The sequence below is a fragment of the Tamandua tetradactyla genome, chromosome 19, assembly GCF_023851605.1.
Source record: "Tamandua tetradactyla isolate mTamTet1 chromosome 19, mTamTet1.pri, whole genome shotgun sequence".
In the NCBI taxonomy this organism is placed as follows: Eukaryota; Metazoa; Chordata; class Mammalia; order Pilosa; family Myrmecophagidae; genus Tamandua; species Tamandua tetradactyla.
This window is the reverse complement of record NC_135345.1, coordinates 40,765,329-40,784,190: the sequence shown is the minus strand read 5'-3', so window position 1 is coordinate 40,784,190 and position 18,862 is coordinate 40,765,329. Positions and strand designations below refer to the sequence as shown.

The 18,862-nt window shown below is 34.8% G+C and overlaps 1 protein-coding gene and 1 long non-coding RNA gene across 12 annotated transcripts in view; one reads left to right on the top strand and one right to left on the bottom strand.

Moving 5' to 3' along the window:
• Positions 1 to 18,862, top strand: part of LOC143663148 (uncharacterized) — an 85,810-nt gene that overhangs the window by 15,946 nt on the left and 51,002 nt on the right. For 3 of the 4 annotated variants that reach the window (XR_013165832.1, XR_013165831.1, XR_013165829.1), the window contains exons 3-4: positions 13,610 to 13,780; positions 15,377 to 15,487. This is a non-coding gene — a long non-coding RNA (uncharacterized LOC143663148). The remainder of the gene's footprint in view (positions 1 to 13,609; positions 13,781 to 15,376; positions 15,488 to 18,862) is intronic. The other variant, XR_013165830.1, reaches the window with a different exon arrangement.
• The window catches only part of KLHL5 (kelch like family member 5), a 97,275-nt gene continuing 81,610 nt past the window's right edge, over positions 3,198 to 18,862 (bottom strand). For 7 of the 8 annotated variants that reach the window (XM_077136623.1, XM_077136621.1, XM_077136622.1 and 4 more), the window contains 2 exons: positions 10,164 to 10,335; positions 5,045 to 6,275 (listed from right to left, as the gene is read on the bottom strand). In XM_077136623.1, coding sequence (XP_076992738.1) covers positions 6,219 to 6,275; positions 10,164 to 10,335 — 229 coding nt within the window. In that variant the 3' untranslated portion in view covers positions 5,045 to 6,218. Of the gene's footprint in view, positions 3,354 to 5,044; positions 6,276 to 10,163; positions 10,336 to 18,862 lie in introns of those variants that run through there. The other variant, XM_077136620.1, reaches the window with a different exon arrangement.

Sequence of the window (18,862 nt, the reverse complement as noted above, 5' to 3'; positions counted from 1 at the left end):
TAAATGTGTTCTCTCCTTAGGCCTTAGCAGCAAGGACAGAGGCTCTGATGGGAGGAGTTGGTGCATTCTTTTATATCTACAGATGGTATCTGAGACCCAGGATGATGATGCCAAAAATAGGCTTTAATTTTTCATAGCATTTGATTTTTTAAATTCCAATTTAAAAACTAATTCAATAGAATCAAAGTATTACATGGGAATTTATAACCAGTACTAATAAACTAAACATCATTTCACTGAATATTTGTTTCTAAGAATTATGATATTATCAAAAATGTCAATTATTACACAGAGTTTCTGAAATGATACCTATTTAGACTTTTAGCAAACATGTAAGGAATGCCTGTTGTATACTAGGCATTGGGGAGGAGCTCTCAAACTTTCCCTTAATATTTGTCATTGTTTTTCACTCTCTTCTTAGACTGGAACTAAGATCCAAAGAGCTGTTCTAACAGATTTTTTTTTTTAAAAACTCACTTACTTGCAAATTTTTAAAGAAGTTCTCTTTGAATATGGAATTAATCCTAGTGATGTGTACAGAATGCTTATTGTTGTCACATTTAAATAACAACTTATAATGTATATAAAACATTTTTATTGGGGTAAAATACACATAAATAAAGTTTATCATTACTAACGTCTAGTAAACTCACAATGTTGTGTAACCATTACCACTAGCTAGTTTCAGAATATTTTTATCACCCCAAAAAAGAAATGCTCTACTCGTTAAGCAGTCACCCCGTTTCTCCTATCCTCAAGCCCCAATAATCACTAACCTGTCTCTGTGGATTGTTCTTTTCTGGGTATTTCATAAAAAATGGAATCATACAACATGTGGCCTTTTGTTCCTGGCTTCTTTTACTTAGCATAATGTTTTCAAGTTTTATCCATGTGGTAACCATGTTACTGTACTCCTTTTTAGGGACCAGCATTTCATTTTATACTACATTTTGTTTATCCATTCATCAGTTGAAGAACACCTGAATGTTTCTATCTTTTACATAGTGAATAGTGCTATGAATGTTTGCACACAAGGTTTTGTTTGAAGCTATTTTCTGCCCTTTTGGGTATATACCCAGGAATGGAATGGCTGAGTCACATGCTAATTCTACGTTTAACTTTTCGTGGAACCACAGAACTGTTTTCCATTGGAGCTGCACCATAATACAGTTCCCACCAGCAATACACAGAGGTCCAAATTCTCTACATCCTCATCCTCTTTTCAAATTATAGTCATCCTTGTGGGTGTGCAGTGGTATCTCACTGTGTGTGTTTTTTGAACTGGCTTCCCCACTGACTCTGATTTATTTTTTCTTTAAGCAGTTGATACAACTTTATATTTTTAAGAGACCATATCTTTATTTCTTTTGCAATATTTGAAATAAAACACAGGCATACATAAGTATAGAATAATAAACAGTAAAACCGTAATTATTCAGAAGGTTGAAGATGATCAGTTAGCAGAAAGCCCAATTCACTGTGGTTTTGATTTCTATTTACCTAATGACAATGATGTTGAATATATTGTTATGTGCTGCTGGTCCATCTGTGTATCTTTGGAGAAATGTCTGTTCCATTGTCCATTTTAAAAATTGGGTTGTCTTTTTGTTGTTGAGTTGTAAGAATTCTTTATACTAGATCCATATCAGATAAATGATTTGCAAGTATTTTTCCCCATTTTGTGGGCTGTCTTTTCATTTTCTTGATAGTGTCCTTTAATGCACATATATTTTTAATTTTGTTGAAATCCAATTTATCTACTTTTTCTTTTGTGGCTTGTGCTTTTGGAATCATAGTTAAGCAACCACTATCAAAGCCAAATCATAAAGATTTACTGCTATGTTTTCTTCTAAGAAAGAAAAAAAACATTTATGGTCGTAGTTCTTATAATTAGACCTGATCCCTTTTGAGTTCATCTTTGTATATGATGTGAGGCAAAGATCCAACTTCATTATTGTGTATGTGAATATCTAGTTGTCCCAGCACCATTTTTGAAGTGACCATTCTTTCCCATTGAATGGCCTTGGCACTCCTGTCAAAAATCAACTGTGGCTTCTCCTTTGGAGAATGCCCCACTCATCTCCCTTCAAGTGTGTACTTTCACTATGCATTAAAGTTTTGAACTTTAAAAAAAAAAAAATTCAACTGACCATATTTCTGGACTCTCAGTTCTATTCCATTGATTTATAAATCTATCCTTATGCCAATACCATACTGTCTTCATTACTGTAGCTTTGTAGTAAGTTTTGACATTGGGAAATGGGAGTCCTCTAACTTTGTTCTACTTCAAAATTGTTTTGGCTATTCAAGATCCCTTGTACTTCCATATGAATTTTAGTATCAACCATTCTGTTTCTATGAAAAAGGCCATTGGAGTTTTGATAGGCATCGTATTTGAATCTGTAGGTCGATATGGGGAATACTGCCATTTTTACAATATTGATTCTTTCATCCATGAACACAGGATATCTTTCCATTTATTTAAGTGTTCTTTAATTTCAGCAATGTTTTTGTAGTTTTCAGTGTACAAGTCTTGCACTTCCTGGGTTAAATTTATTCCTATGCATTTAATTTTTTGATGCTATTATAAATAGCATTTTCTTAATTTCCTTCTCCATTTATTCTTTGCTGGTATAATACAAACTGAGTTTTGTTGTTGATCTTGAATCCTGACACTTTTTTTGTTTATTAGCTCTACTATTTCTTTTTCTGGGTTCTGTAGGATTTTCTAGATATAGGCTTATGTCACCTACAAATAGAGGTAGTTTTACTTGTTCCTTTCCAATCTGTATGCTTTTCTTTTTTTTTCTTTAATTTCTTTTTTGTCAATTGCTCTGGCTAGAACTTCCAGTACAGTGTTGAGTAGCAGTGGCAAAACCAGGCATCTTTGTCTTGTTCGTGATCTTATGGGGAAAACATCTAGTCTTTCCCCATTACGTAGGGTGTTAGCTGTGAGTTTTTCGAATACTCTTTATCATGTTGAGGAAGTTCCCTTATATTCTTAATTTGTTGATCTTTTTTTTTTTAATTCATGAAATGGTGTTGGATTATGTCAAATGCTTTTGATCATGTGGTTTCAATACCTTCATTCTATTAATGTGGTATTGACTGAGTTTTTAACCTTGCTTTCTTGGAGTAAATCTCATTTAGGTCATGGGCTTAATCCTTTTAACATGCTAAAGGATTAGCATTTGGAGTTGGTTTGCTAGGATTTTGAAAATTTTTGCATCCATATTTATATGGGATATGGGTCTGTAGTTTTCTTTTCTTGAGGTATCTTTTTTCTGGCTTTGGTACCAGGTTAATGCTGACCTGAAGAATTATGAAGTGTTCACTCCTATTTTCGGAAGAGTCTGAAAAAAAAATTAGTGTTAATTCTTCTTTAAATGTTTGGTAGAATTCATCAGTGAAGTCATCTGGTCCTAATCTTTTCATTGTTGGGAAGTTTTTGATTACTGGTTCAATCTCTTCACTTGTTGTAAGTCTGTTCGGATTTTCGATTTTTTCTTGATTCAGTTTTGCTAAGTTGTGTGTTTCTAGGACTTTGTCCATTTTGTCTACATTATATAATTTGTTAGCAATAAGGCTTATTTTTTATGAATAAATTGTTCACATCCAGAATACCATGCAATTCATCTAATATTTATAAAACTTTAAATGTATGCCATGTTTTTGCATTTATTTTCCTAAAGCAAAATGTATACAAAAATTTCATAAGAGATTTAACAAAATTTTCTCCAAATTACTAAGGAGCCCAAATTTTCCAATAGGAGTGTGGCTGGTATAAAATTTATTTCTAAAGAGCATAAATCCTCTTAATTTTCTCTTCATTAAAATAAATGATCCCTAACATAAAATGAAGCCCCTCTCCTTTTCTTTCTAAAATGATAAAAGAGTGTGGACATCAGAGCCAAACTGCTTACATTTGAATCCCAGCTCTGGCACTTACTTACTGTATAATTAGGATTAACTTCTCCATGCCCCAGTTTCCTCATCTGCAAAAAACTTGGTTCCTAATTCATAATAAGCATACAATATTATTAGCAGGTATTATTGCTTTCTTTAGGTGGTCTTCAATTGGAGTCAAGAAAAGAGCATCAAGATATCCAATGGATAGGCTGATAGTAAAAGTCAAGGCAGCATGTTGGATGGTGGATATAAGGAAAAGCCATGTTTTTTTTCCTGATTTATACAACTCCTGACTATGGGAGAAGTGAATGTCTTGGCTGATGCCCTGTCACTAGAAAAGAAATGGAACTCTTTACCAATAATCCTGAGAGAAGGTCCTATTGTCTAAAAACTACATTACCCTCCTCTACAGGGTAGAAGATCAAAGAGGCTATTCTTCTGATGAATCCCCTAACGGAAAGGAAGATTCTGAGAGAGAGAATCAGATTTTTTACTTTTACACAAATTCTGGCCTTCACTGTGGGCCACAGAGAACAAGAAAGCAGGTGATAAGTGTTCAAAGGAATCATCACAAGTATAAGTACTTCCTTTCAAATCACAGCTCTAAGCCACCACAAGGAGGTAATGAAGAATCAACAAGGCTCCGCTGTGAAAGTTTTGCTTTGTTCTTACATCTTTCCCTCTTTTCCTCTCTTCCTTCCCCTAAATATATAAATATTTTCCACGGCTGATCTCTCCTTATTAGGAAAAAATTGAATTCATACCTATAACATATGGATATATGAAATATTAATGTATTTGTTATTATCACCATTGTTTTCTTAGTGGCTACACTAGTAAATGAATACAGGGTTTGTTTCAGGAATAGAAGTATTTAGTGTCTTGGGATCCAAGGTAGAAATATTTCATCAACATTTAAAATCAGTTAATTAAAAAAAAAAGATTTTGTTTAATTTTTAAAGAAAGAAACTAAAATATCCTGAAATAAAATATAAAAACACAGCAGGGTGGGCAATGGCGGCGCAGTGGCAGAGTTCTTGCCTGCCATGCCGAAGACCCCGGTTCGACTCCCTGTGCCTGCCCATGCAAAAAACAAAACAAAACAAAACAAAACAAAAAACATCAACCACAACACTGAATTTTAAAAGATGGGAATTTAGTTTATATTCATATTAAGATATAAGTTAATGACTTGTTAAAAGATTTATCACAAAAATGTTGCTGCCCAGTGCATTTTACAAACAAATAATTCACTGAGAGTATTAACATTCACATACGTAATTAGAGTTTACAAATGTACAAAACTTTGGGTAACAAACACTTTAAACTTATTTTTCCAACATTCAATAAGCCCATTCCCCCCAAATGGTTTGATTACAAATAAACACAATGGGTTACTAACTATGGCAAAACATAAGAAACAAGGCAGGGGAGGCAGATACAGACTTGAGAACATAAGAATATCCAAGCAATTCTGTCAATATCTAAAAGATAGAAATAAAAAATTTTGATAACATGAAGAAAACAAATATTTATAATTAAATACAAGCTAGGTAAAAAATATTATAGGGTATATAACATTTACTTTTCCTATATAAATTTGCATATCTTAAATTTAATGTATAACCTTAACATATCATAAACCTATAGCTCTTGGTGAGTCTAGATGTAATGGAATGATTGTGTCAAGTTTTTATTGGTCATTATTCTTTTGACTCTTTAATGTTTTTCTTTATTCATTGAATTAAGTCAATTTTAGAAATAAAATCTACAACCTGAGCACATATAAAGCATCTGTTTCTGAAAATACTAAATAGCATAGTATGTCATTAATATAGTGGCTGTGGTTAAACGAACAAGCAAGCACACAAACAAAACGACTCCAACTCATGTATGATAAAAAAGTTACAAAGTAGAACTTTAGAAATTTTACCTGATATGTTTGCACTGTAATAAAAGAAATCTCAGTAATGTGAGTAAAATGTGTTTGCCTATGAATAAGTGAAATCCCTAGTTAACATTGGGTTATGGTTAGCAGCAGTGCATTTGCCCTAATATTTTATACCAAGAACACATGTTCACAATCAATCAACTGTAGTTTTGACTTAACTAAGAACATGAAAGTTTTTATTCCTGGTTTATTTACTCCTTCCTCCCTTGTTTTAACATCTTCACTTTGAGATCAGGCACTTTGTGCCCAGGAATGTGCCACTGCAAATTTACCAAAAAACGTATTCATTGATTGTAGAACAAATGAACTAAATTCATAGAGAAGGAGCAGATTTTCATCTAGAAAATAAAGCACTAAATTATAATTTTACAGTCACAACACAAGCCCCAGCTCTTCCTAGGCACAGTGGAGCAACCTAAAACAAAAAGAAACAAAAACAGATACATGTTGAATCTGTAAGCTAAAATGTTGATAATATCATACCAATTGGTGAAATACTGAACTAGCTCTGTACCTGAGCTGCTGCCCTGACCCTATGTTGTCCCAGCCCTACTGCTGACCTGGCTCCTTCTTTCTTACCTCCTGATATCCAAGTTTCATAGACAAAATTGTTTTGAGTATATCATATGATTATGTATATTCACTCCTCTTTAAAGTTGATTTTTTTAATAGGTCAGGAACTGTTCCATATGAAACACTATATTTTGGCCAAAATGATGCACATTATGGCTATAAGGAGATGCTGAACGCTAAAAGTAACTCTGTAGCCAATAGGGAGAAACCATTAAGTATATTAACTAGGCTAGAGAGATCTTCTAACAGCCTCAGCCTTCTCAGAGAGAGTACACAAAACACACTGCGGGGGGTGGGGGTGGGGGGGTCTGCTCTATCCTGAGGAACCTGTAACTTCCTATTTACTGACTTCCTTCTAAGTGCATGGCTGAAATCTAGCAGAATAAATATAATGAAAACCCATCATCCAACTCCCTAGGAGTGGAACCAAACAGGGTGAATAAACTCTATGGCAGTGAGTTAGAAGTGGAAGGTGCTAAGGGAAGAAATACAATAATCTATGGCTAAGGAAAGAATTTAAAATTTTTACTTATTGCTTTTAAAAAAAAAAAAAAAACCTAAAAACTGGGAAATTTATAGTGGAAAGAAAGTGTAGACGGGGTAGTTTTAAAAGAATATTACTACGCATTTGACCTAAGAACTAAAATTCTTGGGGGGGGGGGGGGGTGACTAATGCAAAGTACCAAGAAACTCTGCTTTTTACTTAATATTTGTTGGATATGTAAAAAAAAGACTTTTTTTTTTATACACAGGATACCAAAATGACTTCCTAATCAGTATAAACCCATAGACAGATAAGTGGATTTTGAGACGAGAACTAGGCTTCCATTTTAAGAGAATTCTCAGCTGTTCTCACTGTTATATCTCTTCAAACAATCAAATAACCTATTTTAAAACCATATCTACGTATAGTATTCTAGGAGTGACCTCAGAATCACTTAGGTCAAAATGTCTGTTTATAATAAAGCAGCTTTTCTCAAAACACCCAAGAAACCAGGTGGCCCAAGTGTGAATAGCTAAGATTGCCATGACAATTAGCTAGAAAGTTTAGGTTAGAATATTTGCTAAATACAATGCATTCACCTCCTGCTTGGGTCAAGACTGGTAATGGGGTGGGTGGTGGTTTAAGACTTTGTAATTTCATTTCAGTCCCTATACAAATGTCCTCTTGCTCATTTATCTGGACATTGAAAAGAAGATATTTCTTTTTCAGATACTGTGGTTAGAAGTTTACATTTATCTGCTTTAAAATAGTAATATAGGTGGCAAGCAAACAAAATAGCTATGTGGTCACAGATAATTTTGATACAGAGTATTTCAGCATAAAATAGTAATTATCTGTAATAACAACCCTGAAAGGTTGGCCAGTAGATTCCTTATAATTAGCCTAATGGCTTATATCAAATACATCTCAGAAAAAGAGATTCTTCAATCTCTTTTTGTGACTCCTGCTTGTTATTCACAACTATATCTGACATGCTAGGAGGCTATGGCAAGTAAGGCATAATTTCTAGTGAAATCTCTTAGCGTTTATTCCAAAATACTCTAACACAACCCTTAATCTTAACCCTTCATCCCTCACTTAATAAACAAAATCATGGTCAAACAATGTAAGTCATTTTTTCTATCTGTCTCTTCATTTAAAAATTCCCTGTACCTGCCTACACTCACCCTCTCAAATTTTCCTAGTCTAACGATAGCCAGGTTTTACCCTCATTCTGTTTCCTGTTCTTCTACTAGGAAGGTATCCTTCAGTTTTGCTTTTTTCCCCTAGCATCTGGAATCTTCTCTACCTTCTTGTTGTCATTCCTATTGTTAAAAAAAAACCCTTGGCTCAAATTCTAACTCCACCGTTCATTTGCTGGGTGACCCTGGATCAGTTGTCAACCTCTCTATGTCTCAGATTTCTCCTCCTGTACAGTGGGGGAAATAATAATAGTATTTACTTACAAGGCTGTTGGGAGGATTAAATAAATTCTTTAACATCAAATACTTAGAACAGGGCCTGGTATATAAAATATGTTCAGTAAATGTTAACTTTTTAATCATCATAATCATTTATTAAAAATTGCATACCCCTCGAGCTCCCATCCTTAGTTTTATTCCTCCTTTTACTTTTTAAACTCTTTATGGTAGCTTCTGCTTCTATTATAATCTCTATAATACACATCTCTACCACCTCATGATGGCAAATCTTTATTCTTCCTTATATTACTAAAATACCCTCTCTTCCCTTAAATGCTCTCTTCTCTATGTTCTAAGAAATTCTTGGACCATTCCTTTACTGTTAAGAAGCTACACCTAATCCAACCAAATATGTGTGAGTATATAAAGAACTGACAGGACTTGGTAATCTCTCTTGAATCTATTCTTCCTTCCCTCCTTACTAGTTTATTTATTTACCACCTCAAGCCTTGCCACTGAAGCAGTCTTCTAAATACTTTCCTTTTTCTTCAGTTTTCATTTCCTCCACCTCTACCCCAATTTACCCTGTCCCCAACTGCCACCACATTGCTTCCCTTTTTCTCCAGCTTTCACTTCCCCCACCTCTACTCCAATTTACCCTGTCCCCAACTGCCACCACATTGAACTTTCTATTATCACATCACTCTCTTGGTTAAAAGCTCTTGCTGGCTTCTCATTATCAAACTCTTTAGAGCACATCTTGTCCATCCTGTCCCCACTCTTCTTCAGTAAGAAGAGGCATGGGTCCTTATAAGCAGCCATGCTTCCTAAATATGTCTTGCATATTTCTTTTTCAGTGACATTTCTTTCATGTTTCTTCACACAGTTTCTTTCCTCTTTCTTCCACCTTTTGAATTGGATCAATTCATTAAGGCTTAGTTTTTAATCCCACTTCTTTCTCACTGAAGCCCTCCCAACAATCACCTTTTTTTCTCATTGCTTTTTTATACACTTACTGCCTATAAAATGGACACTTAATACCAACATCTTGATGTTATAGGTTCTCTCCTTGCACATGTAAAGCTTATCTACTTAAACAGAGGTTATGTTAGATGATAGTGTGGGTTTTTTCTTGACAGTTCTTAGCATTGTTCCTTGCATGCAGGAGAACTTTCACTAATAAAGCAGTTACTGAGTGCCTTTTATGTACCAGTTACTGAATTGGGTGTGAGAGGCATAAAATTTCTGGTTGCTTTTTTGGGAATGGGAAGCAAAGATCATTCTTAGAAGTGGCTGATCACTCCCATAAATAAATAAAATTGGAATTCCTTCCATTAGTAAGCTTGCCAGGTCAGGTTTCTTACGTATTAATGTAAGAATTAATTACATCTTTATTAGGTTATGATTAGACATTTGACCTGCTCCAAGCATCAGTAGCTTAAATATTTAAAAATTATTGCTCAGGTATGGGTAAGTGGCTAAAAATTTTTTTGATGACTATTCTTGCTTCCTGTTGTCCACAATCTCCCCTTCCTTTAGTCTATCAACTCTTATCACTGCTAGAACATTTAATCTATTCCCAACAAGCAAATTGGTGGCAGATCAACTAATAATTTCTGAGTATTAATTTGCATTTCAAAGCCAATTTTGGATTTCACTTATGGTATAAAATTAAACATTTCATCTTATATTCTCATGTTTAATCAAGAGATATTTATGTTATATATTTCAGTATTGGACAAACCTGAGAGGATTTGTTTTACCAAAAGAATTGTTTTAACAAAAAAAAGAGTAAGTATAATAATGAAAAAAGAAAAGGCCGTACCTGTGTCCACTCATTTGTCTGGGGATCATAAGCTTCCACTGTATTAAGATAAGTCTGTCCATCATACCCTCCAACAGCATAGAGTTTATCACCAAGTAAACAAACCCCCACCGCATCTCTGCTGATGCTCATGGATGCTACTGCAGTCCACATATCTGTTTTGGGATCATATCTGAAAGAAAGTTTTAGAACTGGTGCTGGCATTATTCTCAAAATGTTTTATGTAAAAACAGTTTTATTCTTCAGGTCCATCTTCAGGCTTACCTGTTATATAAATAAGAGCACATCTAAATATACTTTAGAGAAAAATATCAATACTTTCCTGGAAATTTTTAACTTTCAATATTACAGATTTATAAGCAGATCTACAATACTTGAGGTATTCAGAGGAGATCATGTAAATACTGAGAAGTGCTTTAAGGCTTTAGATTGCCTCCTAGAAATTTGAAGGGATCAATACATGAAGTTCTATGTAAGAAAACATCGCCTCAATCATTGTAGCTGTCCATACCTGGATCTTCTTGTTATTTCATGAGTTATGGTAACTAGAGCTGTTCCAAATTGTCTATCTAGAAGCAGATATACTATGCTAAAATGACCTATGCTGCTTCGAATACCTCTTGATTCAACTACTTTTTATTCAGTGCAGTACTATATTAGCCTATAATGTATGGGGCAGAGTATATAAGGACTTCCATATCCAGTCACTAGATTATAATGTATAACAAGTATAGTCTGAATTATTTTCTCAACAAAACAGGTGAAATATAGGTGCAACTTTCTCACTTTCTCAAAAAACGGCAACAAAGCCTGATTACTTCACAGAAAGAGTTCAATGTCATCAGCAAAACCTGATTTCATTATTCATCTTTCTTCTAGTCACTTACAATTTATCAATCACACTTATCTTAAAAAAATCTGATGTCACTACACACACATGTGCACACACACAAACACATATGCATATGCATAAACAACTTCCCATTGCTCTTTAAATACCCAAATCCTAAATAAGGCCTAGATGGCCTATATGAACTGTTCCCACCTCCAACTCACTTGCCTCCTTCCTGAAACTGTCCTCATCACTCTATGTTCTCTTGCCACAATGGCCTTCCTTCTTCTGCTTCAGAGCCTTCATACATGCTCTGTCTTTTTCTCAGAAATGTTCTTCTCTCTTCCCGACATACTCATCCTTCACGTTTTATTTTAAATGTTACTTTCCATAAGAATTGAGGCAGAACTGTTTTTCTCCTTTAAACAGCCACTATAATAGTATATTACATTTTTGTTTTTACTGATAAGATTATAAACTTTCTGAGGGGGACAGTGTCTTTCCAGCTTATTATGTCCCAAAATATAAATAAATATTTTAATACATAAAGAAATATTGAATAAATTATGGTCTCAGGACAATCCTGGGAAGTCTGATCTTTTTATATTTCCAAGGTACTTATTAAAATGACTCCTTAATTTTAATATTGGTAATTAAAGAAAAAAAAATTTTATCCTGTGTTTCCAGTGGGAAGTGTATGTCAGAATAACTAAACACTTTCAGTTGATAGGGAAAGCTCTACTTTATAGAACAATTCATACTCATTAATATATGTAGATGAAATAATAGAGGTAGAAAAACACAATTCTTCAAATTATAATGAAATTATTGTTTCAGGCAAGAATTATCAATTGTAGTTAAAATGATTGGGTGATGAAGAACTACATAGCCACATAGTACCAAAGAAATAACACACAAACAACTTTCTAGTCATAAATGGAAAAAGTCACTCCTAAATCACTCCAAATCAGGATTCAATCTTTGTATTGCTAATGGTGGGCAAATCAAATATTATATATAATTATATATAATATATATATAATATATATATATAATATATAATTATAATATTTGAATATAAACTGTGACATATGCTAGCCAGAAATTTAAATTACTCCATTAAGGGTTTAGATATAACTTCCATTTTCACAGAAATACAGAGGCTAAAGAAACGTTAAACATCACCACAAGGAAAGAGGCAGACAAATCTGAGAAGTAGGAAATGTGGAAGGACAATTAGTCCAATCTCTTGAATAAGTCAATAGCATATAAAAGGGCATATGTTAGGTAAAAGAGCTGATTTATGGGAACACAACAATCAAATGCAAGAAATGATCTGGATTAGACAGTGTTTGAAGAAATTAGCTATAGAGGTCCATTTGGAGTCAACTGGAGAAACATGAATGTGTTCTATGTATTAGATGTGTTGAAATTTATAGAAATATTAAAATGAAGATTAGTGACAAAAAAGAACAGGTGGCAGAACAGCATGAACACTATATTATCTCAATTTAGTGTAAAACACAATTAGGTTTGTGTACATATATACACATGTATACATATACATATGCATATATACACACATACACACACACATATATAAATGTAAGATATGCTCAAGTCCTAACACTCAGTTCTATAAATGTGACCTTATTTGCAAATAGGGTCATTGAAGATGTTGGTTAAGATGAATATATATATGTTTTTCTTCAAAGAAAGATTCAGAAAGACTGGGCTAAGGAATTAACTGTGCTGATTTCTGAGAAGTGGAAATGTTAACCTTAATTGTAAAATTTGCTTTTCTATATACTTTTATTTAAAAAATACCTTAAATAAAAAAAACTTTGAATTTTAATTTTGTAATAATAAAAGGGCTATTATAACAACAACAAATATTAACTGAGCAAGTTATGTGTACCAGGTACTTTTCTTAGCTGCTCAGACACAAATAAAACACACAAAAATCTCTGTCTTCCATATGACAATGTGGTTGAACATTGCGGGCATAATGCTGAATAAAATAAGTCACACACAAAAGGACAGATACTATACAATTTCATTATTATGACTCTGCAAAAGGTGATCTCAGAGGTTACACTGTAGAATATAGCAGACCTAGAGGTACACAGAAGCTAGAGATGGGGGAAAGGCTACCCAAAGACATTGAACTTAAATGCAAGGGAATGGACAGAAGTAATAGTAACTAATTAATAGGATTAAAAGTTACACTGTAATATTGAAAGGGGTGTATAGTGTTATGTACCCCACTGATTAAATCTACGATTAAAAATAAGTTCTTAACATGAACTACTTCAAAGGTTCCATAGTGGACAAAGAGTCAATAGTAGAAAGGTATAGGCTGGAAAACTAAAATTGCATGCCATGGCCAATAATTAACAGGAAGACATCAACAGTAACACAGCACTACCAGGGGCAACTAATTGGGTGGGGGGACGGACAAGTGATAAGGGATAACTTTGACTTGATATTTCGTGAGGCCTTGTTTGTCAGTTCTTTGTCTCTATGGACCAATGAAAACTGCCTAAAATTGAGAATGCTGCTAAAACTGAGAGTGCCACAACCAAGTGAGGACACTGTGGTTTGTTTATTTTAGACATTATCTATGATGCTCAATAGATGGAGGGAGCCGAAGGGTACAGTGACTGAGAAACAGAATGGCAAACTGTGATGCATTTACATTTACATGATGGAATATGGTGAGGCTACAAAAAGGAAGGACATCGAGAGGCACACCATGAACTGAATAAACCTTGGGGACAATGTGGTATGCAAAATAAGTAGGAAACAAAAGAACAAATACACTATAGTCTCTTTCAGAAAATACTTATAAGAAAACTGGAAACTAGATTGTGAGCCCTTATGGCAGTCACACACAAGTCTGAAGTTATACCCGTATTTCAAGATTCTGAGACACTGAACTATATGTGTATCAGCTGGTATTTCCCTGGAACTTTGAGTAACTCTGTAACACCTAAGAACCAGAAATGAAGCGCTGCAGCCCTGAAGGTTAACACAGCTACATAAAATAACAGTTAAAGTAACAGAAAAAGAGATCAGGCCTCAATTAGAGATAAAAACGAAGGCAATCTGCCTGGGACTAAGACAAATCAAAATATAGGGTAAAAGATACTTTTTCGGTAACATACAATCTAAATCAACCTGTGTGGGTAGCTCATTTAAACAACCCAAAGTCCTAGAGTCCAGAATGGGAATGAGGCCTTGTAATTCTGTATAGCTTAATGTAATACCTGGATAAATCTCAAGACTATGGTGGGCTGAGAATTAAAAAGTATTGGTATGTGCATTAGTTTAAAATTTGAATGAGGAAAAAAAAAGTATTGGTAGAGTCCCCTGTGGGTTCAAAGGAAAAAAAAATAGAACTATTAACTTTCCATCTGGGAAATCCTGGGAACCCTCTCAACAATTGGGGACTCCCAAGAAAATAGGCCAGACTCTTCATTTTGAGGCTTGTCCTTATGAAACTTATTTCTGTAGAGGAGAAACTAAGACTACATATAATGAGGCCTAAGAGTTTAGCTTTCAGGAAACCTCTTTTGTTGCTCAGATGTGGCCTCTTTCTCTCTAAGCCCAACCCTGCAAGGAAAATCATTACCCTCCCTCCTACCTGGGACATGACAGTCAGGGATGAAAGTCTCCCTGACAATGTGGGGTAGGACTTCTGGGGATGAGTCTGGCCCTGGCACCATGTGATCAACAATACCTTCCTGACCAAAAGAGGGAACAGAAGTGTAATAAAATAAGATATCAGTGGCAAAGAGAGATCAAGTAGAGTCAAGAGGTTATCCTGGAGGATAATGTTATGCAAGCTTCAGTTAGATAGTGCTAATTGCCATGGTGTGCTAAACCCCAGCTAAATCTGTTAACGCTTAAGAAAACCTAGGGCTTGAACTGAGACTCTGTAAAAGTTTCATGCATTAAGTTTGCTGTCCTGGAATTATAATTTCTAGAGGGTTCCTAGGCCAGATAAATCCTGAAACCCAGAGGGACCAGCCTCTCCAAGATTATCAACTAATTATATCCCCCTATCTTTTTGTGTCGACATGCCTCTCAACATCAAAAAATCAGAATGGGCATTGCCTAAACATCCCTATAGATTGGGAAAAGGATCAAAGGAGAAGGAGGAGTTATAGGATTTAAACAAATGAGTATGACTGATGAATCACTATATTGATATTTCTTCTAGTCTCCAGTATTTGGAGCAGCTAGAAGGAAATATCTGAAACAGTGGAATGGTAACCCATAGCAAACTCTGAAATCTGTTCATAACTACTTGTGGAAGTAGGTTTTTTTTCTTTGTATATTGTTATATTTCACAAAATTTTAAATGTTTTTTTTAAAGGAATGGCATTCTGATGCATGTTACAATGTGGATGAATCTTGAAAACATTATGCTAAGAGAAAGAAACAAGCCACAAAAGCCCACATATTATAGGACTCCATTTCAGAACAGGTAAATCCATAGATACAAAGTACACATTAGTGCTTTCCAGGGGCTAGAGGGAGGGCTCACTGGGGTACTATCACTTAATGAGCCTGGGGTTTCCTTTTGGGGTGATAATGATTTAGAACTAGATAGAGGTAGTGACAGCACAACATTGTGAATATACTAAATACTACTGAATTTTACACAGTAATTATTTTAGATTAAGTGAATTTACCTCTTTTTGTAAAGCAGTTTAAAAAAAACCTCTGTCTTCATGGAACTTACATTTTAGTGAAATGCCACAATTCAAGAATAAGTTTGAAGAATTAAAGAAAAGCAAAGGTTGAATTCCTCATGAGAAAACACAATGTTTTCCCACCATGATTGATAAAACAAAAACAAAACACTAAATCTATTATGGAATACTCAGTTAGACCAAGCAGACTTTCAAAGGCGTCTACCTAGAGCTAAGTAATGCTAATTATTCTCTAAAAATATTAAAAAGTAAAGAATAAACATAACAACCTCCAACTGGGTTCCTAGGCCAGATATGTCCTGAACCCCAGAGGGGCCAGCCTCTCCAGAACATCAACTAGTTCCATCCTCTATCCCATATTATTGGCAGCCCTTTCTAATATGAAAAAGTTAGAGTGGGCATAGCCCAAATACCCCTAAAGAGTGGGAGAAACATCAAAGGAGAAGGAGGAGTTAAAACAGAGAAGATGGGATTTAACAAGTAAGTATGGTTGCTGAATCATTATATTGACATTTCTCTTGGTCTCTAGTGTTTTGGAGCAGCTGGAAGTAAAAAAAAACTAAAATTATGGAATTGTAACCTATATTGAACTCTGAAATCTGTTCCACAACTAATTGTTGTGGTTTGCTTTAAAATTTATTGTTTTTTTTGTATATATGTTATTTTTCGCAATAGAAAATGGAAAAAAAAGAGTAAAGAATGATAATTCTGAGAGGTCAATATTCTTAAGTGACTTCATAAAAATGACAAAGAACTGCAATGGTATGAACTTTACTCTTACTCTGGAAACAGGAGGATCCTAATCATGAAAAATGCTTAAGTTCTTCATAATAATGGAATCAGTTAGCCAAAATTTAAATAAAATAAATTTGATTAGACATTTGCAAAAAGTTATATTAGCTGGACTGAAGAAACAATAGAGGCTTCAGGTTACTCTCAAAACGGTAAAGTGAAATTTTCCGCAAGATCAATAAAATTAACAAGATTAGCAACAGTGATACTATAACCCTATGAAATAGAGAAACATTTGAAATACTATAACAATGTTATAATATCTGTAATATAAATAAATATTTAGATTACAAAATACATATAATACTATAAGATATTTTCAATAAGTCAAAACCTGTAAAACATTTAGGAATTAATTTTCTAAGAATACACATGACCTATATAAAAAAAAATCATTTTAAAACTCTAATACAGGGCTTAGAAGATAATCTGAACATCTTAAATATATTCCTGAATCAGGTGACAATAATTTAAAGATATAAATTTTTTCCAAATCAATCTATAAACTAACTGCAATTCTGATATAAATTCCTGCTGAAGTTTTTGAGAAAATTACTTTAAAATTTACATGGAAGAATAAGAATCAATTAGTTGAGGGAACTTTGAAATAAGGACTGCAAAGAGGAAGATTTGCCCTCCTAGACTTTTAAGATAACTACAAAGTCTAGTATTAAAAAATGGTACAGGGGCAGGCCCTGGTGGCTCAGCAGGCAGAGTTCTTGCTTGTCATGCCAGAGACCCGGGTTCGATTCACGATGCCTGCCCATGCCAAAACAAAACAAAACAGAACAACAAAAAAAAAACAGTATAGGATCAGTGCAAGAACAGACTGATGTACCAGTGGAACAGCATTAAGAGCTTGGAGACCTATTGTTATGGGTTGAATTGGGCCCTCCCCAAAAGACATACTCAAGTCTTAACACCCAGTCCTGTGAATGTGACTGGGCATTAGAATGTGCAAATAGGGTCTCTGAAGATGTTACTAGTTAAGATGAAGCCAAATTGGATTAGGATGGGCTCTAATCCAGTATAACTGGTGTTCGTATAAGAAGGGGGAGAACTGGACACAGAGAGAATGCCATGTGACCACAGAGGCAGAGGCTGGAGTAATGCTGCATAAGCCAAGGAATACCAAGAATGGCTGGTCACCACCAAAAGCTAGCAGAGAGGTATGGAACAGATTCCTCTCCAAAGACTAGGGAGCATGGCCCTTCCAATATCTTGATTCCAGACATTTAGCTTCTAGAACTGTAAGACAATAAATTTCTACTGTTTTAAGCCATCCAGTTTGTGGCACCTTATAACGGCACTCTAGGACACAAAGATACCCACTTATATGGGACCTTGATATACAATAAAAGTGTCTCTGCTAGCTTTCAGGTCTAAATTTACCTTTTTGCCTGTCTGTGAAAATGGATCTGGATCCTTTAGATCTTTTTCCTTTGCCAGCTGGCAGGATGTTAGACTTTGTCAGTAGAGCGCATAAGAGAGACAATGCAGGAGAAAAGCGTTCTGCTTCCTGATAAGTGCAGTATAAGGCAGCCAGGAGCACCCCAGGGACCAGTAGCTTCCCCTGCCTCCACCCTGGGGGAGGTTCTGTAGCAGAATACCTCTGATAAGACACCTCTCTATGAATAGCTTTCCCTGACATCCTAGAAGGTAAATTTCCAGCAAGTTCCACTAGCATGGCACCACCACAACTTCTCAGCTTCCCGGTGAGCCATGTCTAGGCCCTCTCCAAGGAGATCTGGCTCTCTCCCCAGAATGTGTACGTGGGGTCTTCCTTAGGCCTCTATCTCAGCTCTAGGGATAGTAATTGCTCTTTATATTTGCTATTCCTAAAAAAATTTTTTAGAGTTCTTTTTACTTCTTATTAGCCAAATCTTTGTTACCCAATTTCCTGTTATAGTTTTATAAATTAAATTTACTCTGTTTAAATTACCACATAGTTTCTCCCTCTTGAACAACTTAAAATGATAGTGCCGCTGCAACTCAAACGGAAAAAAGGTGATTGTTTAACAGATGGTGCTGGGAAGACTAGCTCCTCCACTAAATAGAGAAAAATTAAATGGATCTCTACTAACACTAGGCTGATATTTGACTGATATGTTCCAGAGGGATTGTACCTATTTTAAAACACTGAAATACTTCCTTCCATGTTGATTAGCAAACAGCTACTTCTCTGAGCACCCTGAGTGCTCCAACTCACACTGACAATCCTGACTCTTCTTTAGGACCCCTGTATCTTCCGAGGACTCAGAAACCAGGTTAGTTTCTTAGATGCAGGTGGCCTCTATTCTGACTGGCTCTTGCCTGTTAAGCATTTTACATGTTATCCCTGCCCAACCACATAT